This window comes from Chiloscyllium plagiosum, unplaced genomic scaffold (genome assembly GCF_037043375.1).
Source record: "Chiloscyllium plagiosum isolate Xiang-an unplaced genomic scaffold, Cpla_swu_hap1 HiC_scaffold_12, whole genome shotgun sequence".
Lineage (NCBI taxonomy): Eukaryota > Metazoa > Chordata > Chondrichthyes > Orectolobiformes > Hemiscylliidae > Chiloscyllium > Chiloscyllium plagiosum.
Window position 1 is genome coordinate 102,382,879 of NW_028270150.1, and position 25,236 is coordinate 102,408,114.

General features: G+C 50.2%; 1 protein-coding gene across 4 annotated transcripts in view; it reads left to right on the forward strand.

Moving 5' to 3' along the window:
• phex (phosphate regulating endopeptidase homolog, X-linked) overlaps positions 1-25,236 on the forward strand; it is a 342,975-nt gene that overhangs the window by 272,573 nt on the left and 45,166 nt on the right. For 2 of the 4 annotated variants that reach the window (XM_087993121.1, XM_087993123.1), the window contains 5 exons: positions 604-734; positions 19,223-19,288; positions 20,043-20,147; positions 22,042-22,118; positions 22,341-22,776. In XM_087993121.1, coding sequence (XP_087849247.1) covers positions 604-734; positions 19,223-19,288; positions 20,043-20,147; positions 22,042-22,118; positions 22,341-22,443 — 482 coding nt within the window. In that variant the 3' untranslated portion in view covers positions 22,444-22,776. Of the gene's footprint in view, positions 1-603; positions 735-19,222; positions 19,289-20,042; positions 20,148-22,041; positions 22,119-22,340; positions 22,836-25,236 lie in introns of those variants that run through there. The other 2 variants (XM_087993120.1, XM_087993122.1) reach the window with 2 other exon arrangements.

A 25,236-nucleotide genomic window follows, 5' to 3' on the forward strand; every position in this document is an offset into this window, starting at 1 on the left:
AATGATGCCACACTGTAATTTGCAGTTTTCAGTTCACTGATTGGTTGGGCCCAAGGTCTGTCTTTTTCCTTTGAGTGTTTAAGTTAATTCTTTCAGTATCTCTGAACAGAGCTTTTCTGCTTTTAAGACAGAGTTGGAGAGATCAACCTCACAGGAGGAGGGAAGAGGATTGATGCAGCCAAATTGTGGGGCTTTCCTCCTTCTCTACTTGCATTTCCCTCTCTGGGTCTGTTATACTGAAACCTGACTAATCAAAGGGTAGCTTCTGTGCTGAGCTCTCCGATCCCACAGCAAGCTAAGACCCTAATACAGAGCCGTGTCTCAGTTAGTTTCACTTTATTTTCGGAGCTGCAAACAACTCCCTGTATACTCTCCCGTTTGAAGTGATGTCTTATTCTTCTTATTTTTAGTCTCTTACAACAACTTTCAAGTCCTCTCCAAGCAACTAACTACAGAGTAGAAGAGGACAAAATATCAGGGCAGGAACTGAAGCAGACCAGCGACACTCTGCATCAAGGGAGATAGGACCATTGACATGTTATGCTATACTTAAGTTATGAAAATGCAGTTTTTCTTGTTTCCCATTTTCTTCTATTTTTCTAGGTCGAAAATATGACAAAAATGGAAATTTACACCAGTGGTGGAGCAATGCATCCATTTCAAATTTCAATGACAAAACTGAGTGTATGATTCAACAGTACGATGATTATTACTGGCCAATAGCTGGCTTGCAGGTACTTCTGAGGCACTGGGAGGATTACGGCTGAGTTCCGGGCACTATGGGAGGGTTAACAGTGCCTCCCGGTCACTATGGGAGGGTTTACAGGTGTGTCCCGGTCACTATGGGAGGGTTAACTGTGTATCTCGGTCACTATGGGAGGGTTAACAGTGTGTACTAGTCACGATAGGAAGTTTAACAGTGTGTCCCGGTCACTATAGCAGCGTTAACGGTGTGTCCCGGTCACTATGGGAGGGTTAACAGTGTGTACCGGTCACTATAGGAGGGTAAACAGTCTGTCCCAGTCACAACAGGGGGGTTAACTATGTGTCCTGGTCACTATAGGAGGGTTAATGGAGTGTCCCGGTCGCTATGGGAAGGTTAAAGGTGTGTCCCGGTCACTATGGGAAGGTTAACGGCCTGTCCCAGGCACTATAGGAGGGTTAACGGTGTGTCCCGGTCACTATATTAGGGTTAATGGTATGTCCCAGTCATTATGGGAGGGTTAACGGTTTGTCCCGGTCACTATGGGAGGGTTAACAGTGTGTCCCGGTCACTACAGGAGGGTTAATGGTGTGTCCCGGTCACTATGGGAAGGTTAACGTTGTTTCCCGGTCACAATAGTACAGTTAACGGTGTGTCCCGGTCATTGTGGGAGGGTTTACGCTGTATCCCGGTCACTATAGCAGGGTTAACAGTGTGTCCCGGTCACTATGGGAGGGTGTACAGGTGTGTCCTGGTCACTGTAGGCGGGTTAACGGTGTGTCCCGGTCACTATGGGAGGGTAAACGGTGTGTCCCGGTCATTATAGGAGGGTTTACAGGTGTGTCCCGGTCATTATAGGAGGGCTAACGGTGTGTCCTGGTCACTATAGGAAGATTAACGGTGTGTCCCAGTCACTATGGGAGGGTTAACGGTGTGTCCCGGTCACTATGGGAGGGTTACCAATTGGTCCTGGTCACTATAGGAAGATTAACGGTGTGTCTCAGTCACTGTACGAGGGTTAACGGTGTATCCCGGTCAGTATAGTAGTCGTAACGGTGTGTCCCGGTCACTGTGGGAGGGTTTACGGTGTGTCCCGGTCACTGTAGAAGGGTTAACCGTGTGTCCCGGTCGCTATAGCAGGGTTAACCGTGTGTCCCGGTCACTATGGGAGGGTTAACGGTGTGTCCCGGTCACGATAGGAGGGTTAACGGTGTGTCCCGGTCACTGTGGGAGGGTTAATGGTATGTCCCTGTCACTATGGGCGGGTTTACGGTGTGTCCCGGCCTCTATAGGAGGGTATACAGGTGTGTCCCAGTCACTATAGGAGGGTTAACGGTGTCTCCCGGTCAGTATGGGTGATTTAACGGTGTGTCCCGGTCACTATAGGAGGGTTTACAGGTGTGTCCCGGTCACTATAGGAGGGTTTACAGGTGTGTCCCAGTCACTATAGGAGGGTTAACGGTGTCTCCCGGTCAGTATGGGTGATTTAACGGTGTGTCCCGGTCACTATAGGAGGGTTTACAGGTGTGTCCCGGTCACTGTAGGAGGGTTAACGGTGTGTCCCGTTCACTATAGGAGGGTTAACGGTGTGTCCCGATCACTATAATAGAGTTAACAGTGTGTCCCAGTCACTATGGCAGGGTTAGCGGTGTGTCCCGGTCACTATAGACAATAGACAATAGGTGCAGGAGTCGGCCATTCTGCCCTTCGAGGCTGCACCACCATTCAATATGATCATGGCTGATCATCCTTAATCAGTATCCTGTTCCTGCCTCATCTCCATAACCCTTGATTCCACTATCCTTGAGAGCTCTATCCAACTCTTTCTTAAATGAATTCAGAGACTGGGCCTCCACTGCCCTCTGGGGAAGAGCACTATTGCGAGAGTTAACGGTGTGTCCCGGTCACTATAGGAGGGTTAACAGTGTGTCCCGGTCACTATGGGAGGGTTAATGGTGTGTCCCGGTCACTATAGGAGTGTAAACGGTGTGTCCCGTTCACTATAGGAGGGTTAACGGTGTGTCCCGATCACTATAATAGAGTTAACGGTGTGTCCCAGGCACTATAGGAGGGTTTACAGGTGTGTCCCAGTCACTATAGCAGGGTTAGCGGTGTGTCCCGGTCACTATGGGAGGGTTAACGGTGTGTCCTGGTCACTATGGGAGGGTTAACGGTGTGTCCCAGTCACTATTAGCAGGGTTAGCGGTGTGTCCCGGTCACTATGGGAGGTTTAATGGTGTGTCCCGGTCACTATAGTAGGGTTTACAGGTGTGTCCCAGTCACTGTAGCAGGGTTAGCGGTGTGTCCCGGTCACTAGGGAAGGGTTAACGGTGTGTCCAGGTCACTGTAGAAGGGTTAATGGTGTGTCCCGGTCACTGTAGAAGGGTTAATGGTGTGTCCCGGTCATTATGGGAGGGTTAGCGGTGTGTCTCGGTCACTATGGGAGTGTTAACAGTGTGTCCCGATCACTATGGGAGGGTTAATGGTGTGTCCCGATCACTATAGGAGGGTCAAGAGTGTGTCCCGGTCACTATAGGAGGGTTAAGAGTATGTCCCGGTTACTATGTGAGGGTTAACGGTGTGTCCCGGCCACTATAGGAGGGTTTACCGGTGTGTCCCGGTCACTATAGCAGGGTTAACGGTGTGTCCCGGTCACTATGGGAGGGTTTACAGGTGTGTCCCAGTCACTATAGCAGGGTTAACGGTGTGTCCCGGTCACTATGGGCGGCGCGGTGGCACAGTGGTTAGCACTGCTGCCTCACAGCGCCTGAGACCCGGGTTCAATTCCCGCCTCAGGCGACTGACTGTGTGGAGTTTGCACGTTCTCCCCGTGTCTGCGTGGGTTTCCTCCGGGTGCTCCGGTTTCCTCCCACAGTCCAAAGATGTGCAGGTCAGGTGAATTGGCCATGCTAAATTGCCCGTAGTGTTAGGTAAGGGGTAAATGTAGGGGTATGGGTGGGTTGCGCTTCGGCGGGGCGGTGTGGACTTGTTGGGCCGAAGGGCCTGTTTCCACACTGTAATGTAATCTAATCTAATGTGAGGGCTAACGGTGTGTCCCGATCACTATGGGAGGGTAAACGGTGTGTCCCGGTCACTATAGGAGGGTTAATGGTGTGTCCCGGTTACTGTAGGAGGGTTAGCGATGTGTCCCGGTCAGTATGGGAGGATTATCGGTGTGTCTTGGTCACTATAGGAGTGTTAACGGTGAGTCCCGGTCACTGTGAGGGTTAACGGTGTATCCCGGTCAGTATAGTAGTCTTAACGGTGTGTCCCCGTCACTATAGCAGAATGAACCGTATGTCCCGGTCATTGTGGGAGGGTTTACGGTGTGTCCCGGTCACTGAAGAAGGGTTAACGGTGTGTACCGGTCACTATAGCAGGGTTAACAGTGTGTCCCGGTCATTATAGGAGGGTTAACGGTGTGTCCCAGTCACTATGGGAGGGTTAACGGTGTGTCCCGGTAACTGTATGAGGGTTAACAGTGTGTCCCGGTCATAATACCAGGGTTAACAGTGTGTCCCGGTCACTATGGGAGAGTTAATGGTGTGTCCCGGTCACGATGGGAGCATTAACGGTTTGTCCCTGTCACTATGGGAGGGTTTACGGTGTGTCCGAGGCACTATAGGAAGGTTTACAGGTGTGCCCCGGTCACTATGGGAGGGTTAACAGTGTGTCCTGGCCACTATGGGAGGGTTAACGGTGTGTCCCAATAACTATGGGAATGTTAACGGTGTGTCCCGGTCATTATGGGAGTGTTAACGGTGTGTCCCGGTCACTGTGGGAGGGTTATCGGTGTGTCCCGATCACTATAGACAATACACAATCGACAATAGGTGTAGGAATAGGCCATTCTGCCCTTTGAGGTTGCACCACCATACATTATGATCATGGCTGATCATCCTTAATCAGTATCCTGTTCCTGCCTTATCTCCATAACCCTTGATTCCACTATCCTTGACAGCTCTATCCAACTCGTTCTGAAAAGAATTCAGAGACTGGGCCTCCACTGCCCTCTGGGGCAGAGCATTCCACACACCCACCACTCTCTGGGTGAAGACGTTTCTCCTCATCTCTGTCCTAAGTGGCCTACCCCGTATTTTTAAGCTGTGTCCTCTGGTTCGGGACTCGCCCATCAGCGGAAACATGTTTCCTGCCTCCAGAGTGTCCAATCCTTTAATAATCTTATATGTCTCAATCAGATCCCCTCTCAGTCTTCTAAACTCAAGGTTATACAAGCCCAGTCGCTCCAGTCTTTCAGCGTAAGGTAGTCCCGCCATTCCAGGAATTGGCCTTGGGAAGCTACGCTGCACTCCCTCAATAGCCAGAGGGTTAACGGCGTGTCCTGGTCACCATGTGAGGGTTAACGGTATGTTCCGGTCACTATGGGCGGATTAACGGTGTGTCCCTGTCACTATAGGAGGTTTAATGGTGTGTCCCGATCACTATAGTAGGGTTAACCGTGTGTCCCGGTCACTATAGTAGGGTTAACCGTGTATCCCGGTCACTATAGGAGGGTTAATGGTGTGTCCCGGTCATTATAGGAGGGTTAGCGGTGTGTCCCGGTCACTATGGGAGGGTGAACGGTGTGTCCCGGTCACTGTAGGAGGGTTAACGGTGTGCCCCGGTCACTATGGGAGGGTTAACGGTGTGTCCCGGTCACTATGGGAGTGTTAACGGTTTGTCCCGGTCACTATAGGATGATTAATAGTGTGACTCAGTCACTATGGGAGTGTTAACGGTGAGTCCCGGTCACTATAGGAGGGTTAACGGTATTTCCCGGTCACTGTAGGAGGGTTAAAGGTGTATCCCGGTCAGTATAGTAGTCTTAACGGAGTGTCCCGGTCACTATAGCAGGGTTAACCGTGTGTCCCGGTCACTATGGGAGGGTTGATGGTGTGTCCCGGTCACTATGGAAGTGTTAACGGTTTGTCCCGGTCACTATAGGAAGATTAACAGTGTGTCTCAGTCACTATGGGAGTGTTAACGGTGTGTCCCGGTCACTATAGGAGGGTTAACGGTTTATCCCGGTCAGTATAGTAGTCTTAACGGAGTGTCCCGGTCACTATAGCAGGGTTTACCGTGTGTCCCGGTCACTATGGGAGGGTTAGCTGTGTGTCCCGGTCACTATGGGAGGGTTAACGGTGTGTCCCAGTCACTATAGCAGGGTTAACAGTGTGTCCTGGTCACTATGTGAGGGTTAACAGTGTGTCCCGGTCATTATGGGAGGGTTAGCGGTGTGTCCTGGTCACTATGTGATGGTTAACGGTGTGTTCCGGTAACTATGGGCAGGTTAACGGTGTGTCCCGGTCACTATGGAAGGGTTAACGGTGTGTCCCGGTCACTATGGGAGGGTTAACGGTGTGTCCCGGTCACTGTAGAAGGGTTAACGGTGTGTCCCGGTCACTATAGCATGGTTAATGGTGTGTCGCGGTCATTATGTGAGGGTTAATGGTGTGTTCCGGTGACTGTGGGCAGGTTAACGGTGTGTCCTGTTCACTATAGGAGGGTTAACAGTGTGTCCCGGTCACTATGGGAGGGTTAACGGTTTGTCCCGGTCACTATAGGAAGATTAACAGTGTGTCTCAGTCACTATGGGAGTGTTAACAGTGTGTCCCGGTCACTATGGCAGGGTTAACGGTGTGTCCTGGTCACTGTAGAAGGGTTAACGGTGTGTCCCGGTCTCTATCTGAAGGTTAACGGTGTGTCCGGGTCACTATATTAGGGTTAACGGTGTGTACCAGCCATTATGGGAGGGTTAACGGTGTGTCCCAGGTACTATAGGAGGGTTAACGGTGTGTCCCGGTCACTGGAGTAGGGTTAACGGTGTGTACTGGTCACTATGGGAGTGTTAACAGTGTGTCCCGGTCACTATGGGAGTGTTAACAGTGTGTCCCGATCACTATAGACAATACACAATCAACAATAGGTGCAGGAGTAGGCCATTCTGCCCTTCGAGCTTGCACCACCATTCATGGCTGATCATCCTTAATCAGTATCCTGTTCCTGCCTTATCTCCATAACCCTTGATTCCACTATCCTTGAGAGCTCTATCCAACTCTTTCTTAAATGAATCCAGAGACTGGGCCTCCACTGCCCTCTGGGGCAGAGCGTTCCACACAGCCACCACTCTCTGGGTGGAGAAGTTTCTCCTCATCTCTGTCCTAAATGGTCTCCCCCGTATTTTTAAGCTGTGTCCTCTGGTTCGGGACACACCCATCAGCGGAAACATGTTTCCTGCCTCCAGAGTGTCCAATCCTTTAATAATCTTATATGTCTCAATCAGATCCCCTCTCAGTCTTCTAAACTCAAGGGTATACAAGGAATTGACCTCTTGAACCTACGCTGCACTCCCTCAATAGCCAGAGGGTTAACGGCGTGTCCCGGTCAATATGGGAGGGTGAACTGTGTGTCCCGGTCACTATGGGAGTGTTAACGGTGTGCCCGGTCACTATGGGAGGTTTAACGGTGTGTCCTGGTCACTATGGGAGTGTTAACAGTGTGTCCCGGTCACTATGGGAGTGTTAACAGTGTGTCCCGATCACTATAGACAATACACAATCAACAATAGGTGCAGGAGTAGGCCATTCTGCCCTTCGAGCTTGCACCACCATTCAATATGATCATGGCTGATCATCCTTAATCAGTATCCTGTTCCTGCCTTATCTCCATAACCCTTGATTCCACTATCCTTGAGAGCTCTATCCAACTCTTTCTTAAATGAATCCAGAGACTGGGCCTCCACTGCCCTCTGGGGCAGAGCATTCCACACAGCCACCACTCTCTGGGTGGAGAAGTTTCTCCTCATCTCTGTCCTAAATGGTCTCCCCCGTATTTTTAAGCTGTGTCCTCTGGTTCGGGACACACCCATCAGCGGAAACATGTTTCCTGCCTCCAGAGTGTCCAATCCTTTAATAATCTTATATGTCTCAATCAGATCCCCTCTCAGTCTTCTAAACTCAAGGGTATACAAGGAATTGACCTCTTGAACCTACGCTGCACTCCCTCAATAGCCAGAGGGTTAACGGCGTGTCCCGGTCAATATGGGAGGGTGAACTGTGTGTCCCGGTCACTATGGGAGTGTTAACGGTGTGCCCGGTCACTATGGGAGGTTTAACGGTGTGTTCCGGTCACTATAGCAGGGTTAACGGTGTGTCCCGGTCACTATGGGAGGGTAAATGGTGTGTCCCGGTCACTATAGGAGGGTTTACAGCTGTGTCCCGGTCACTATAGTAGGGTTAACGGTGTGTCCTGGCCATTATGGGAGGGTTAACGGTGTGTCCCGGTCACTATGGGAGGTTAGCGGTGTGTCCTGGCCACTATAGCAGGGTTAACGGTGTGTCCTGGCCATTATGGGAGGGTTAACGGTGTGTCCCGGTCACTTTGGGAGTGTTAACGGTGTGTCCCGGTCACGATAGTAGGGTTAACGGTATGTCCCGGTCACTATAGGAGGGGTAACAGTATGTCCCGGTCTCTATAGGAGGGATAACGATGTGTCCCGGTCAATATGGGAGGGTTAACTGTGTGTCCCGTTCACTATAAGAGTGTTAACGGTGTGTCCCGATCACTATAGTAGGGTTAACGGTGTGTCCCAGGCACTATAGGAGGGTTTACAGGTGTGTCCCAGTCACTATAGCAGGTTTAACGATGTGTCCCGGTCACTATGGGAGTGTTAATGGTGTGTCCCGGTCACTATAGGAGGGTTAACGGTGTGTCCCGGTCACTGTAGGAGGGCTAACAGTGAGTCCCGGTCACTGTAGGAAAGTTAACGGTGTATCCCGGTCAGTATAGTAGTCTTAGCGGTGTGTCGCGGTCACTATAGGAGGGTTAACGGTGTGTCCCGGTCACTGTAGGAGGGTTAACAGTGAGTCCCGGTCACTGTAGGAAAGTTAACGGTGTATCCCGGTCAGTATAGTAGTCTTAGTGGTCTGTCCCGGTCACTATAGCAGGGTTAACCGTGTGTCCCGGTCACTGTGTGAGGGTTAACGGTGTGTCCCGGCCATAATACCAGGATTAACAGTGTGTCCCGGTCACTGTGTGAGGGTTAACGGTGTGTCCCGGCCACAATACCAGGGTTAACAGTGTGTCCCGGTCACTGTGTGAGGGTTAACGGTGTGTCCCGGCCACAGTACCAGCGTTAACAGTGTGTCCTGACCACTATGGGAGGGCTAACGGTGTGTCCCCGTCACTATAGCAGGGTTAACAGTGTGTCCTGGTCACTATGGGAGGGTTAACGGTGTGTCCCGGTCACTATAGGAAGATGAACGGTGTGTCCCGGTCACTATGGGAGGGTTAACGGTGTGTCCCCGTCACTGTGGAAGGGTTATTGGTTTGTCCCGGTCATTATTGGAGGGTTAACGGTGTGTCCCGGTCACTATGGGAGGGTTAACGGTGTGTCCCAGTCACTATGGGAGTGTTAACGGTTTGTCCCGGTCATTATTGGAGGGTTAGCGGTGTGTCCCGGTCACTATACGAGGGTTAACGGTGTGTCCCGGTTACTATATTAGGGTTAACGGTATGTCCCAGTCATTATGGGAGGGTTAACGGTGTGTCCCGATCACTATAATAGAGTTAACAGTGTGTCCCAGTCACTATAGCAGGGTTAGCGGTGTGTCCCGGTGACAATAGACAATAGGTGCAGGAGTCGGCCATTCTGCCCTTCGAGCCTGCACCACCATTCAATATGATCATGGCTGATCCTCCTTAATCAGTATCCTGTTCCTGCCTTATCTCCATAACCCTTGATTCCACTATCCTTGAGAGCTCTATCCAACTCTTTCTTAAATGAATCCAGAGACTGGGCCTCCACTGCTCTCTGGGGCAGAGCATTACACACAGCCACCATTCTCTGGGTGAAGATGTTTCTCTTCATCTCTGTCCTAAATGGTCTCCCCCGTATTTTTAAGCTGTGTCCTCTGGTTCGGGACACACCCATCAGCGGAAACATGTTTCCTGCCTCCAGAGTGTCCAATCCTTTAATAATCTTCTATGTCTCAATCAGATCCCCTCTCAGTCTTCTAAACTCAAGGGTATACAACCCCAGTCGCTCCAGTCTTTCAGCGTATGGTAGTCCCGCCATTCCAGGAATTGACCTCTTGAACCTACACTGCACTCCCTCAATAGCCAGAGGGATAACAGTGTGTCCTGGTCACTATAGGAGGGTTAACAGTGTGTCTCGGTCAATATGGGAGGGTTAACTGTGTATCCCGGTCACTATGGGAGTGTTAACGGTGTGCCCGGTCACTATGGGAGGTTTAACGGTGTGTTCCGGTCACTATAGGAAGTTTAACGGTGTGTCCCGGTCACTATGGGAGGGTTAATAGTGTGTCCCAGGCACTATGGGAGGGTTAACGGTGTGTCCCGGTCACTATAGCAGGGTTAATGGTGTGTCCCGGTCACTATGGGAGGGTAAATGGTGTGTCCCGGTCACTATAGGAGGGTTTACAGCTGTGTCCCGGTCACTATAGCAGGGTTAACGGTGTGTCCTGGTCACTATAGGAGGGTTAACAGTGTGTCCCAGTCACTATGGGAGGGTTAGCGGTGTGTCCCGGTCACTGTATGAGGGTTAACAGTGTGTCCCGGTCACTATGGGAGGCTTACCGGTGTATCCCGATCAGTATAGTAGTCTTAACGGTGTGTCCCGGTCTCTATAGCAGGGTTAACAGTGTGTCCCGGTCATTATGGGACGGGTAACGGTGTGTCCCGGTCACTGTAGAAGGGTTAATGGTGTGTCCTGGTCACTATAGCAGGGTTAACGGTGTGTCCCGGTCATTATGGGAGGGTTAGCGGTGTGTCCCGGTCACTATGGAAAGATTAACGGTGTGTCCCGGTCACTATATTAGGGTTAACGGTATGTCCCAGGCACTATAGGAGGGTTAATGGTGTGTCCCGGTCACTATGGGAGTGTTAACGGTGTGTCCCGATCGCGATAGACAATAGACAATAGGTGCAGGAGTCGGCCATTCTGCCCTTCGAGCCTGCACCACCATTCAATATGATCATGGCTGATCATCCTTAATCAGTATCCTGTTCCTGCCTTATCCACATAGCCCTTGATTCCACTATCCTTGAGAGCTCTATCCAACTCTTTCTTAAATGAATCCAGAGACTGGGCCTCCACTGCCCTCTGGGGCAGAGCTTTCCACACAGCCACCACTCTGGGTGAAGATGTTTCTCTTCATCTCTGTCCTCAGTGGCCTACCCCGTATTTTTAAGCTGTGTCCTCTGGTTCAGGACTCACCCATCAGCGGAAACATGTTTCCTGCCTCCAGAGTGTCCAACTCTTTAATAATCTTATATGTCTCAATCAGATCCCCTCTCAGTCTTCTAAACTCAAGGGTATACAAGCCCAGTCGCTCCAGTCTTTCAGCGTAAGGTAATCCCGCCATTCCAGGAATAGACCTTTTGAACCTATGCTGCACTCCCTCAATAGCCAGAGGGTTAACGACGTGTCCCAGGCACTATGGGAGGGTTAACAGTGTGTCCCGGTCACTATAGGACGGTTAACGGTGTGTCCTGGTCACTACAGGAGGGTTAACGGTGTGTCCTGGTCACTATGGGACGGATAACGGTGTGTCCCGGTCACTATGGGAGGGTTGACGGTGTGTCCTGGTCACTATGGGAGTGTTAACGGTGTGTCCCGGTCACTATAGGAGGTTTAACGGTGTGTCCCGGTCACTATGGGACGGTTGACGGTGTGTCCTGGTCACTATGTAAGGTTTAACGGTGTGTCCCGGTCACTATGAGAGGGTTAACAGTGTGTCCCGGTCCCTATGGGAGGGTTAATGGTGTCCCCCGGTCACTGTTGGAGGATTAACGGTGTGTCCCGGTCACGATCGGAGGGTTAATGGTGTGTCCCGGTCACTATAGGAGGGTTAACGGTGTGTCCCGGTCACTATAAGAGGGTTAACAGTGTGTCCTGGTCACTATAGCAGGGTTAACGGTGTGTCCTGGTCACTATGGGACGGATAACGTTGTGTCCCGGTCACTATAGGAGGGTTAACGGTGTGTCCCGGTCACTGGGAGGGTAAACGGTCTGTCCCGGTCACTGTGGGAGGGTTAATGGTGTGTCCCGGTGACTATAGGAGGGTTTACGGTGTGTCCCAGTCACTACGGGAGGGTTAACAGTGTTTCCCGGTCATTATGGGAGGGTTGACGGTGTGTCCCGGTCTCTATAGGAGGGATAACGGTGTGTCCCGGTCACTATGGGAGGTTTAACAGTGTGTCCCGGTCACTATGGGAGGGTTAATGGTGTGTCCCGGTCACTGTTGGAGGGTTAGCGATGTGTCCCGGTCACTATGGGAGGGTTAATGCAGTGTCCCGGTCACTATATGAGGGTTTACCGCTGTGTCCCGGTCACTATAGGAGGGTTAACAGTGTGTCCCGGTCACTATGGGAGGGTTAACCGTGTATCCCGGTCACTATGGGAAGGTTAACGGTGTGTCCCGGTCACTATAGGAGGGTTAACGGTGTGTCCCGATCACTATAGGTGGGTTTACAGGTGTGTCCCGGTCACTATATGAGGGTTAGCAGTGTGTCCCGGTCACTGTAGGACAGGTTACGGTGTGTCGAGGTCACTATAAAAGGATTAACGGTGTGTCTTGGTCACTATGGGAGGGTTAACCGTGTATCCTGGTCACTGTGGCAGGGTTTACGGTGTGTCCCGGTCACTATGGGAGGGTTAACGGTGTGTCCCGGTCTCTACGGGAGGGTTAACGGTGTGTCCCGGTCACTGTAGGACTGTTTACAGGTGTGTCCCGGTCACTGTAGGAGGGCTTTTGTTGTGTCCCGGTCACTATGGGAGGGTTAACGGTGTGTCCCGGTCACTATGGGAGGGTTAACGGTGTGTCCCGGTCACTGTGTGCGGGTGAACGGTGTGTCCCGGTCACTATGGGAAGGTTAACGGTGTGTCCCGGTCACTATGGAAGGGTTAACCGTGTATCCCGGTCACTATGGGAAGGTTAACGGTGTGTCCCGGTCACTATGGGAGGGTTAACGGTGTGTCCCGGTCACTATGGGAAGGTTAACGGTGTGTCCCGGTCACTGTGTGCGGGTGAACGGTGTGTCCCGGTCACTATGGGAAGGTTAACGGTGTGTCCCGGTCACTATGGGAGGGTTAACCGTGTATCCCGGTCACTATGGGAGGGTTAATGGTGTGTGTCCCGGTCACTGTGTGCGGGTGAACGGTGTGTCCCGGTCACTATGGGAAGGTTACAGGGCACAGATAGGCGGTGTTCGGGGCACAGATAGGCGGTTGTTCGGGGCACAGATAGGCGGTTTTGTGGGAACGAGAGAGACTCACGATTGGTATGTTGCCTCCCAGGTGCAAGGGTACGTGATGTCTCTGATCGTGTTTTCCGGGTCCTGGAGGGGGAGGGGGAGCAGCCCGAAGTCGTGGTCCATATTGGCACCAACGACAGGTAGGAGGAGTGCCGAGGATGTTAGGCAGGCTTTCAGGGAGCTAGGTTGGAAGCTCAGAGTTAGAACGAACAGAGATGTTGTCTCTGGTTTGTTACCCGTGCCACGTGATAGAGAGTCGAGGAATAGGGAGAGAGAACACTTAAATGCGTGGCTACAGGGATGGTGCAGGAGGGAGGGATTCCGGTTTTTGGATAACTGGGGTTCTTTCTGGGGACGGTGGGACCTCTATAAACAGGATGGTCTACACCTGAACCTGAGGGGCACCAGTATCCTTGGGGGGAGGTTTGCTAGTGCTCTTGGGGGGGGTTTAAACTAACTCTGCAGGGGCATGGGAACCCAGATTGTAGCTTCAGGGTGCAGGACCTGGAATGTAGGGAGGTTAGGAACATGGCATCAATTTCCAAGGAGGGTGTCTGTAAACAGGAAAGTGGCTTGAAGTGTGTATACTTCAATGCAAGAAGTATACGAAATAAGGTAGGTGAACTTGCAGCGTGGGTTGGTACCTGGGACTTCGATGTTGTGGCTATTACGGAGACATGGGTAGAACAGGGACAGGATTGGCTGTTGCAGGTTCCAGGATTTAAATGTTTTAGTAGGGTCAGAGGTGGGGGTAAAAGAGGGGGAGGTGTGGCATTGCTTGTCAAAGATAGTATTACAGTGGTGGAAAGGACGATGGATGAGGACTTGCCATCTGAGGTAGTTTGGGCTGAGGTTAGGAATAGGAAAGGTGAGGTCACCCTGTTAGGAGTCTTTTACAGGCCTCCTAATAGTCCTAGAATCATTGAAGAAAGGATAGGGAAGTTGATTCAGGAGATGAGTGACAGTAATAGGGTGGTTGTTATGGGGGACTTTAACTTTCCTGATATTGATTGGGAAAGCTATAGCTCAAGTTCGTTAGATGGGTCAGTGTTTGTTCAATGTGTGCAGGAGAGTTTCCTGACACAATATGTAGACAGGCCAACAAGAGGTGAGGCCATACTGGATTTGGTTCTGGGTAACGAACCAGGCCAGGTGTTAGAATTAGAGGTAGGTGAGCACTGTGGGGATAGTGACCATAATTCGGTGATTTTTACACTCGTGATGGAGAGGGATAAGTGTGTACTACAGGGCAAGAGTTATAGCTGGGGTCAGGGAAATTATGATGCGGTGAGGCATGACTTAGGATGTGTGGCTTGGAAAAGTAGACTCCAAGGCAAGAGTGTAAATGATATGTGGAGCATGTTCAAGGAGCAACTATTGAGTCTCCTTGATAATTATGTACCTGTCAGGCAGGGAGGAAAGGGTCGTGTGAGGGAGCCGTGGTTTAATAAGGAATTGGAATCCCTTGTTAAATGGAAGAGGGCGGCCTATCTCAAGATGAGACGTGAAGGTTCAATTGGGGCGATTGAGAGTTATAGGGTAGCCAGGAAGGACCTGAAGAGAGAGCTAAGAGCAGCAAGGAGGGGACATGAAAGGTCCTTAGTCGGTAGGATTAGGGAAAACCCTAAGGCTTTCTATAGGTATGTTAGGAATAAAAGAATGACTAGGGTAGGAATAGGTCCAGTCAAGGATAGTAGTGGGAAGTTGCGTGTGGAGGCGGAAGAGATTGGGGAGACACTGAATGAATACTTTTCTTCAGTATTTACTCAGGAACAGGGCATTGTCGTCGATGTGAATACTGAGTCACAAATAAGTGGAATGGAAGGCTTTGAGGTATGTAGAGAAGAGGTGTTGGAAATCCTGGAAAAGGTGAAAATAGATAAGTCCCCTGGGCCTGATGGCATTTATCCTAGGATTCTCTGGGAAGCAAGGGCGGAGATTGCAGAGCCATTGGCCTTGATTTTTATGTCCTCTTTGTCTACAGGAGTAGTGCCAGAAGACTGGAGGATAGCAAATGTGGTTCCCTTGTTCAAAAAGGGGAGTAGGGATAACCCTAGTAACTATAGGCCGGTGAGTCTCACTTCTGTTGTGGACAAAGTCTTAGAGAGAATTGTAAGGGATAGGATTTATGCACATCTGGATAGGAATAATGTGATCAAGGATAGTCAGCATGGTTTTGTGAAGGGCAGGTCGTGCCTCACAAACCTTATTGAATTCTTTGAAATGGTGACGAAGGAGGTTGATGAGGGGAAAGCGGTAGATGTGGTATATATGGATTTTAGTAAGGCGTTTGATAAGGTTCCCCATGGTAGGCTACTGCAGAAAATACGGAGATATGGCATTGAGGGTGAGTTGGAGGTTTGGATTAGGAATTGGCTGGATGGAAGAAGACAGAGGGTAGTAGTTGATGGCAAAGTTTCTTCATGGAGTGCCGTCACTAGTGGTGTTCCGCAAGGATCTGTTTTGGGACCATTGCTGTTTGTCATTTTTATAAATGACCTGGAGGAGGGGTTAGAAGGTTGGGTGAGCAAGTTTGCGGATGATACGAAAGTCGGAGGAGTTGTTGACAGTGAGGAAGGATGTGGCAGGTTACAGCAGGATATAGAGAAGCTGCAGAGCTGGGCAGAAAGGTGGCAAATGGAATTCAATGTAGCTAAGTGTGAGGTGATTCACTTTGGGAAGAATAACAAAAAGATGGGGTACTGGGCTAATGGTCGGATACTTGGTAGTTTGGATGAGCAGAGGGATCTTGGTGTCCATGTACACAGATCTCTGAAAGTTGCCACCCAGGTACATAGTGCGGTGAGGAAGGCATATGGCGTACTGGCTTTTATGGGTAGAGGAATTGAGTTCCGGAGTCCTGAGGTCATGATGCAGTTGTATAAGACTCTGGTGCGGCCGCATCTGGAATATTGTGTGCAGTTTTGGTCGCCATACTATAGGAAGGATGTGGAGGCACTGGAACGGGTGCAGAGGAGGTTTACCAGGATGTTGCCTGGTATGGAAGGAAGATCGTATGAGGAAAGACTGAGACACTTGGGGCTGTTTTCATTAGAGGAAAGAAGGTTTAGGGGTGACTTGATTGAGGTGTACAAGATGATTAGGGGGTTAGATAGAGTTGACAGTGTGAACCTTTTCCCGCGTATGGAGTCGGGTATTACAAGGGGGCATAGCTTTAAATTAAGGGGGGGTAGATATAGGACTGAAGTTAGGGGTAGGTTCTTCACTCAGCGAGTCGTAAGTTCATGGAATGCCCTGCCAGTAGCAGTGGTGGACTCTCCCTCTTTATGGGCATTTAAGCGGGCATTGGATAGGTATATGGAGGATAGTGGGTTAGTATAGGTTAGGTGGGCTTGGATCGGCGCAACATCGAGGGCCAAAGGGCCTGTACTGCGCTGTATTCTTCTATGTTCTATGTTAACGGTGTGTCCCGGTCACTATGGGAGGGTTAACCGTGTATCCCGGTCACTATGGGAGGGTTAACGGTGTGTCCCGGTCACTATAGGAGGGTGTACAGGTGTGTCCTGGTCACTATAGGAGGGTTAACGGTGTGTCCCGGTCACTATGGGAGGGTTAACGGTGTGTCCCGGTCACTATAGGAGGGTGTACAGGTGTGTCCTGGTCACTATAGGAGGGTTAACGGTGTGTCCCGATCACTATAGGAGGGTGTACAGGTCACTATATGAGGGTTAGCGGTGTGGGACGGTTTACGGTGTGTCGAGGTCACTATAAAAGGATTAACGGTGTGTCTTGGTCACTATGGGAGGGTTAACCGTGTATCCTGGTCACTGTGGGACGGATTACGGTGTGTCCCGGTCACTATGGGAGGGTTAACGGTGCGTCCCGGTCTCTATGGGAGGGTTAACGGTGTGTCCCGGTCACTGTAGGAGGATTAATGGTGTGTCCCGGTCTCTTTAGGAGGATTAACAGTGTGTCCTGATCACTATGGGAGGGTTAACGGTGTGACCCGGTCACCATGGGAGGGTTAACGGTGTGACCCGGTCACTATAGGAGGATTAATAGTGTGTCCTGGTCACTGTGGGAGGGTTAACGGTGTGACCCGGTCACTATATTAGGGTTAACGGTGTGTCCCGGTGACTATGGGAGGGTTAACGGTGTGCCCCAGGCACTATAGGAGGGTTAACGGTGTGTCCCGGTCACTGTGGGAGGGTTGTCGGTGTGTCCCGGTCACTATAGGAGGGTTAACGGTATGTTCCGCTCACTATCAGAAGATTAATGGTGTGTCCCGGTCTCTTTAGGAGGATTATCAGTGTGTCCTGATCACTATGGGAGGGTTCACGGTGTGACCCGGTCACCATGGGAGGGTTAACGGTGTGACCCGGTCACTATAGGAGGATTAATAGTGTGTCCTGGTCACCATGGGAGGGTTAACGGTGTGACCCGGTCACTATATTAGGGTTAACGGTGTGTCCCAGTCACTATAGGAGGGATAACCGTGTATCCCGGTCACTATGGAAGGGTTAACGGTGTGTCCTGGTACTATGGGAGGGTTGTCGGTGTGTCCCGGTCACTATAGGAGGGTTAACGGTATGTTCCGCTCACTATAGGAGGATAAATAGTGTGTTCCGGTCACTTTAGGAGGGTTAGCGGTGTGACCCGGTCACTATGGGAGGGTTAATGGTGTGACCCGGTCACTATAGGAGGGTTAACCGTGTGACCCGGTGACTATGGGAGGGTTAACGGTGTGTCCCGGTCACTATAGGAGGACTAATGGTGTGTCCTGGTCCCGGTCACTATAGTAGGGTTTATCGGTGTGTCCCAGTCACTGTAGTAGGGTTAACGTTGTGTCCCGGTCACTATGGGAGGGTTAACGGTGTGTCTCGGTCTCTATGGGAGGGTTAACCCTGTGTCCCGGTCGCTATAGGAGGGTGTACAGGTGTGTCCCGGTCACTATAGGAGGGTTAACGATGTGTCCTGGTCACTATAGGATGGTTAACGGTGTGTCCCGGTCACTATGGGAGGGTTAACCCTGTGTCCCGGTCACTATGGGAAGGTTAACATGTGTCCCGGTCACTATAGGAGGTTTAACGGTGTATCCCGGTCACAATAGGAGGGTTAACAGTGAGTCCCGATCACTATGGGAGGGTTAACGTGTCCTGGGCACTTTGGGAGTGTTACGGATGTGTAATGGGCACTGTGGGAGGATTACGGGTGTGTTCCATACACTGTGGGAGGGTTATGGGTGTGTCCCAGGCACTTTGGGCGGGTTACGGGTGTGTAATGGGCACTGTGGGAGGGTTACGGGTGTGTAATGGGCACTGTGGGAGGGTTATGAGTGTGTCCCAGGCACTTTGGGAGGGTTACGGGTGTGTCCCAGGCACTGTGGGAGGGTTACGGGTGTGTCCCATGCACTGTGGGAGGGTTACGGGTGTGTAATGGGCACTGTGGGAGGGTTACGAGTGTGTCCCAGGCACTTTGGGAGGGTTACGGGTGTGTAATGGGCACTGTGGGAGGGTTATGGGTGTGTCCCAGGCACTTTGGGAGGGTTACGGGTGTGTAATGGGCACTGTGGGAGGATTATGGATGTGTCCCAGGCACTTTAGGAGGGTTACAGGTGTGTCCCAGGCACTGTGGGAGGGTTACGGGTGTGTCCCAGGCACTGTGGGAGGGTTACGGGTGTGTCCCATGCACTGTGGGAGGGTTACGGGTGTGTAATGGGCACTGTGGGAGAGTTGCGGGTGTGTAATGGGCATTGTGGGAGGGTTACGGCTGTGTCCCAGGCACTGTGGGAGGGTTGCGGGTGTGTAATGGGCACTGTGGGAGGGTTACGGGTGTGTAATGGGCATTGTGGGAGGGTTATGGGTGTGTCCCAGGCACTGTGGGAGGGTTACGGGTGTGTAATGGGCATTGTGGGAGGGTTGCGGGTGTGTAATGGGCACTGTGGGAGGGTTACGGGTGTGTAATGGGCACTGTGGGAGGGTTACGGGTGTGTAATGGGCACTGTGGGAGGGTTACGGGTGTGGAATGGGCACTGTGGGAGGGTTGCGGGTGTGTAATGGGCACTGTGGGAGGGTTACGGGTGTGTAATGGGCACTGTAGGAGGGTTATGGTCCCCGTCCCTCGTGCTCCTGAACACAGGGTCCCAGCCTGATACTCGACTGCCCTCTGAAACGGCCCAGCAAGCCTCTCTGTGCAAGGATGGGCAATACAATGATGGGGCCTCCCCAGGAATAATGTGGTCATCTGTAAATATGGTCGAATAAATAATCTTGTGTCCTGTAGGTAAATGGACAGAGAACTCTGGGAGAGAACATTGCTGACAACGCTGGGCTACGCCAGGCTTTCAGGGTAGGCTAACACCATCAATATATTTGCGCTGGGAACTGGCTCCGTCTTGTGCTTGTCCTCTGCTCTGGCTTTCACATAATTGTGACCAAAGTGAACTGATCAAGCTGTCTCAGGACTGGTCAGGATGCAGGCTGTACCGAAATGACACCACCAACACACAGAATCCCATCAGTGCAACAAGAGGCCATTTAGCCCACCGAGTCCATACTGACTCCTGAAGAGTATTCCACCTGTCCCCCTCCATAACCCTGCATTTCCCATGGCTCATCCACCTAGTCTGGACATCCCTGAATACTATATGCAATTTAGCACGGCCTGTCTACCTAATCTTTGGACTGTGGGAGGAAACCAGAGCACCTGGAGGAAACCCCCACATACACGGGGAAAATGTGCAAACTCCCCACATTCACCTGAGGGTGGAATCGAACCTGGGTCCTTGGTGCTGTGAGGCAGCAGGGCTAACCACTGAGCCACCGTCCTGCATCTAGTCTCTATCTGCCAAGGGGTTGTGACTGTCCACCTGAAGGCTGGATATTCTCCTGTGAGTAGTGTGGAGCAAGCCCTCATGTACTAGTCAGAAAGTACATGAGTGCAATTCTCTCCAAATTTAACGGAAAAGAGCAATTAAGCCAACGGGGGCTTAAATCAGCAAAAACAAGAGAGTAAGGTGATGAAAATGTGCAGTGTGTTTGTTGCATAACCGTGTTCCCAAAACTTTAATGATGAAGCATGTTGCTCCCCCTGCTACCCCCAGGCGTACAGGAAATGGATAAGAGAGGAGAAAGGAGACAAGGAGGAGCCACTATTGCCAGGTCTACCACTCAGCAACAACCAGCTCTTCTTTTTAAGTTATGCTCACGTGAGTCACTCTTTGTGTAGCTGCTAAATTCCTCATCAATGTTTTCAGAATTACTGTGAGTCTGCTTAGGCCAGCCGAGTAAAACGGTGGATTGTGATGGCTGTGGTCAGGGCTGAGGAAGTGACTGTTTAGCTTACCGTAGTCTGGCTGAACAGTAGGTGACACCTCTGCCTCCAAGCCCGAAGCTCTGGGTTTGATTCCTATCCTTGAGGGCCAAGGGTGTTCTTAATGTGGCCAAACAGATTGAGAATCAAATGTAAATCTTCCAAACATGCGCTGATGATGGCAGGCGGGAACACTTGCATGTGAATATTGACCATCAGTGCACATTCGGAGAGCACTGTGATGGCCACACCTTGGGCAGCACTGCATTTTGGATGCTCCCCTGTTGAATGTATTTAAGGCTGGGATGGGTGGATATTTGGTAAAAACAAGGACTGCAGATGCTGGAAACCAGAGTCTAGATCAGAGTGGTGCTGGAAGAGCACAGCAGGTCAGGCAGCATCCGAGGAGCAGGAAAATCGATGTTTCGGGCAAAAGCCCTTCATCAGGAATACAGGCAAAGTGCCTGTAGGGTGGAGAGATAAATGAGAGGAGGGTGGGGGTGGGGGTGGGGAGAAAGTAGCATAGAGTACAATAGGTGAGTGGGGGAGGTGATAGGTCAAGAAGGAATGTGGAGTGGATAGGTGGAAAGGAAGATAGGCCGGTAGGACAAGTCATGGGGACAGTGCTGAGCTGGAAGTTTGGAACTAGGGTGAGGTGGGGGAAGGGGAAATGAGGAAACTGGTGAAGTCCACATTGATGCCCTGGGGTTGAAGTGTTCCGAGATGGAAGATGAGGTGTTCTTCCTCCAGGCGTCTGGTGGTGAGGGAGCGGCGGTGAAGGAGGCCCAGGACCTCCATGTCCTCGGCAGAGTGGGAGGGGGAGTTGAAATGTTGGGCCACAGGGCGGTGTGGTTGATTGGTGCGGGTGTCTCGGAGATGTTCCCTAAAGCGCTCTGCTAGGAGGCTTCCAGTCTCCCCAATGTAGAGGAGACCGCATCGGATGCAATAAATGATATTAGTGGATGTGCAGGTAAAACTTTGATGGATGTGGAAAGCTCCTTTGGGGCCTTGGATGGAGGTGAGGGGGGAGGTGTGGGCACAGGTTTTGCAAATCCTGCAGTGGCAGGGGAGAGTGCCAGGATGGGTTTCGGGGGGGCGTGGACCTGACCAGGTAGTCACGGAGAGAATGGTCTTTGCGGAAGGCGGAAAGGGGTGGGGAGGGAAATATATCCCTGGTGATGGGGTTTTTTTGGAGGTGGCGGAAATGTCGGCAGATGATTTGGTTTATGCGAAGGTTGGTAGGGTGGAAGGTGAGCACCAAGGGGGGGGGGTTCTCTCCTTGTTACGGTTGGAGGGGTGGGGTCTGAGGGCAGAGGTGTGGGATGGGTGGATATCTGGTCTCTTGGGGAATTGAGAGACATGGGGAGTAGGTAGCCAAGTTAAGACCGAGGATCTACCTGTTGAATGGTGGCTCCAAAGGCTCAGAGTGATGGACCTGTGCAAACTGCAGCTACAGACTGCCTGGGGAGTTCACTCTATCTGGGGGAATACACTGGTTGTGTGAGAGTGTGATCATTATAGCGACGCACCACTGTTTATCCAGTGGTTAACATCTCTTTATAAGCATCTAGCATGATTCACAGTCCTCCAGCAGTGAGCCTATGGGTTGTGCGGACTTCAGACTTCTTACTCCTGGCATTCAAGGAGCACAAATGTGTGAAATGTATCGGTGATTAGTGCATTGTTCCTCACTCTTGTCTGACTGTCAACTTCTGCTCCTAGATTTTCCCTTTGCATGTTTCTCCCCTTTCAGGTGAGGGTAATACTCATCATGCTGATCTTCTTTCTAGGTTCGATGTAACGCCTATCGACCAGCGGCAGCTAGGAATAAAATTCTGAATGGTGCTCACAGTCCCCCCGAGTTCAGGTACAATTGTGATTCTAACTTGAAAAAACATGCTTAAAAAGTGGATGCTTTAATAATTTGCTAAATTGAAAACACGAATATGGCCGAACAAAGTGAGTGACCTAAGTAGTTAATGGTACACTTAACACAGGAGTGCCTTTATCACTGCCAGTTACAGCAGAACCACTCCCCTCTGGGTTCACATCACTGTCTGCAAGATCAATTCATTTGTTTTCCTTTCAGGGTCTTGGGGTCAATGAGTAACTTTGAAGAATTCAGCAAAGCTTATAGCTGTCCCACGACATCAGCTATGAATCGAGGAGAGAAATCTTGCCGAGTGTGGTAGGGGCTGCTCGGGTGTTGCTTATATCACCCTAACTTTGGCTTCACGTATTGCTTGTTAAAACAGCCGACGTAAAGAAGTAGGCACCAACTCTGCGTTCAGTCAAATTCATCATTTTGGTTTATTTATATTTACATTGGAACCCACTTTGGCCAACCCTCTGTTCCTTGCTATCACCAGCCTCCCATTTTTATTGCTTTCCAGGGGTTTGGAAAACAGCCAATGTTTTTCAAAGCTTGTACTGACTCAGACTATTTGCAGGTCATCAGCGAGCCTTTCACCACCATCTTTTGCCTTTCAATGGTGTGACCATCAAGGAACCTCCCCCCGACGACTGAGCATCCCGACCCAAAACTGAACTGGAGCAGCTCTATAAATAGTGACTACAAGCGAAGGTCGAAGGCCGGGAATTCCGCAACAAACAACTCCCCTCCTGTCTATGATACAAGTCCAGAATGGATCGGTGTACTCCCAACTCGATTTTAGTGCCGACAACGTCAGAGGCTGAGAAACCCACTTGAGTGACACCCTTAAACAACCCTCTGCCACCAGTGTACCGTCTACAAGATGCACTCCAGAAATTCACCATGGCTCTTTCAAGAGGACCTTCAGAATCCTGACCGCTACCACACCGAGAAGAACAAGAGCACTATTTGCAAGTTCCTCTCCAGCCACAACTCATCCTGACTTGGAAATAGAACATAGAACAGTCCAGGACAGTACAGGCCCTTCGGCCTACAATGTTGGGCCGAGCGTTTATCTTCGCCCGAGAACAACCTAACCTACACACTGCTGTCATCATTTGTTCACCATCACAGGCAAAATCGTGGATCTTGCTTCTGCAGACCCCTCACCCTAACCACTAAGGATTGCAGTGGTTCGAGATGACAGCTCACTACCACCACGAGGGACGGGTAATACGTTCTGGCCCACACCCCAAGAACAGGCACCAACCAGCAATGAAGTGCGGTGGCAGTTTCAATCAGCTGAGCTCAGCAGTTATCCATATCCTACACAGACAGGGAGTATCAACAAACACTGATAACCATGCTCACTGAGGTGTCTTGTGCTGAACTAGCAGTATTGCACTCCTTGTAATGTAGAAATGTGTTCCTCCTTGTGAACCTTTCCTTTTGTGTACACCAAAGAGATGATGAGCATTTCTAACCAGAGTTAGAAACAGAGAATGAAGTTCCTTTTAGTCTAAGCAGGCCCCATGTGTCACCTGTTGCAATGTAACACCCCATGCCCCTGAAATGGAATCACTTTTGAGCTGATGCACTCTGCCTTTAAATAGCCACATGATGACTGGCTAACATAGGGAGGGAGTCAAGTTCTGGCCCTAGAATGTGCCTCATCATATTACACAGTCAAATTTACTTGGCATTGCCTTCTCCATCTCTACAGTATTTCGTATGGGCTGGCTAATAACCATGGTCACTGAAACAGACATCAGGAACAGAACAGTTAAACATTTTGATCCTAATATTGTGGGTATTCTCTTGGGAGCGTTCACTGTCTGTTTGACCAAATGCAATCAGCAGGGTCAATTTTCATAACTCTTAAATGAGCTGTCAAGCCTTGATTGATGAGTACTGACTGGGGAATCATGCAGTACTGATAGATCTGCCAAGAGTTTTGGATTGCTTAACGTGGTAGAAAACAGACTAGCACAGAGAACATCCAAAGCCTCTCAACTATTGCTGCTCAATGGAGTTGATTGGTAATGCTACACAGACTGTGCAAAGCCCAATTCCAAGCAAGTAGGTCAGGGCTAAGGTAGAAACTGCTCTCCCTTTTGGGTACAAGTTCTTGCCAGGAGGACGAGGAGGATTAATGTGCTTTGACATTTTGGCAAGTTATGTAGTTGATAGCTATGCCTGTTTGTGGTGGATTCCAAAAAGGGAAAAAAAATCTTTTGTTGAAATGTATAATAAACTGTTTCTATGACCGAGTTAATGAAAACCTATCAAAGTCCCAAAAGTAGTGTTTTTATTCCTCACTTTAGATTTGTACTGGATCATGTAGCATGTTCAGAGATCAAATAAATAATTTCAAAGACATCAAAACAACTCGTCAATTTACTTCAAATAATTAAAGCAGTTAGTCTCCTGATTCCCTAAAACTCTGATAAAAATATTCCATAATGCACATGAAAGGCAGAAGTTGCTTACACAAAAGCTACATGGTAAATGCATATCACCCAGCCAAACATACAGAGTGTATTCCACAAACAATGCCAGGTCTCAACTGAGCACCACCTCTGACAGAACATTTCAGTAAAACCAATCACATCTAGTTTCAGAAAGTCTTAAATGTTGGTGAAATGAACACATTGTTTAGTGCTTTCTCTCCAAGGCAGCGTTATTCAACAGACTAGCCTCAGGTGGTGATATTACAGCACTCATAGTACATTTGGCTGTAATGTTTTCTAACAGGTGCGTTTATATAAATATCTGCCACCAAACTCTCCTCTGTCTTGTTCAGACTTTGGAATTCCACCAAGATGCTTCAAAATGACAGATTCTTGGTTTTCCTTGAATCCAGCAATTACGAGAATAACAGAATCGGTGAATTGTCAAGGTTGATGGAGCTGCTCTCTATCCAGACACCTCCACAACTGTCCAGATCTAATCCTTGCCTCTGTTAGAAACGACTTGGGTGTGAGCTATGTATTCACTCCATTATTCTGTGAAACCATTTCATCTTTCTGTCATGTCTATCCTCTGAGCTGCTGTGAAGTCAATGTCCTCCTGTGGAACAGTCAACAATTTCCTCAATAGGAGATTGACTTGC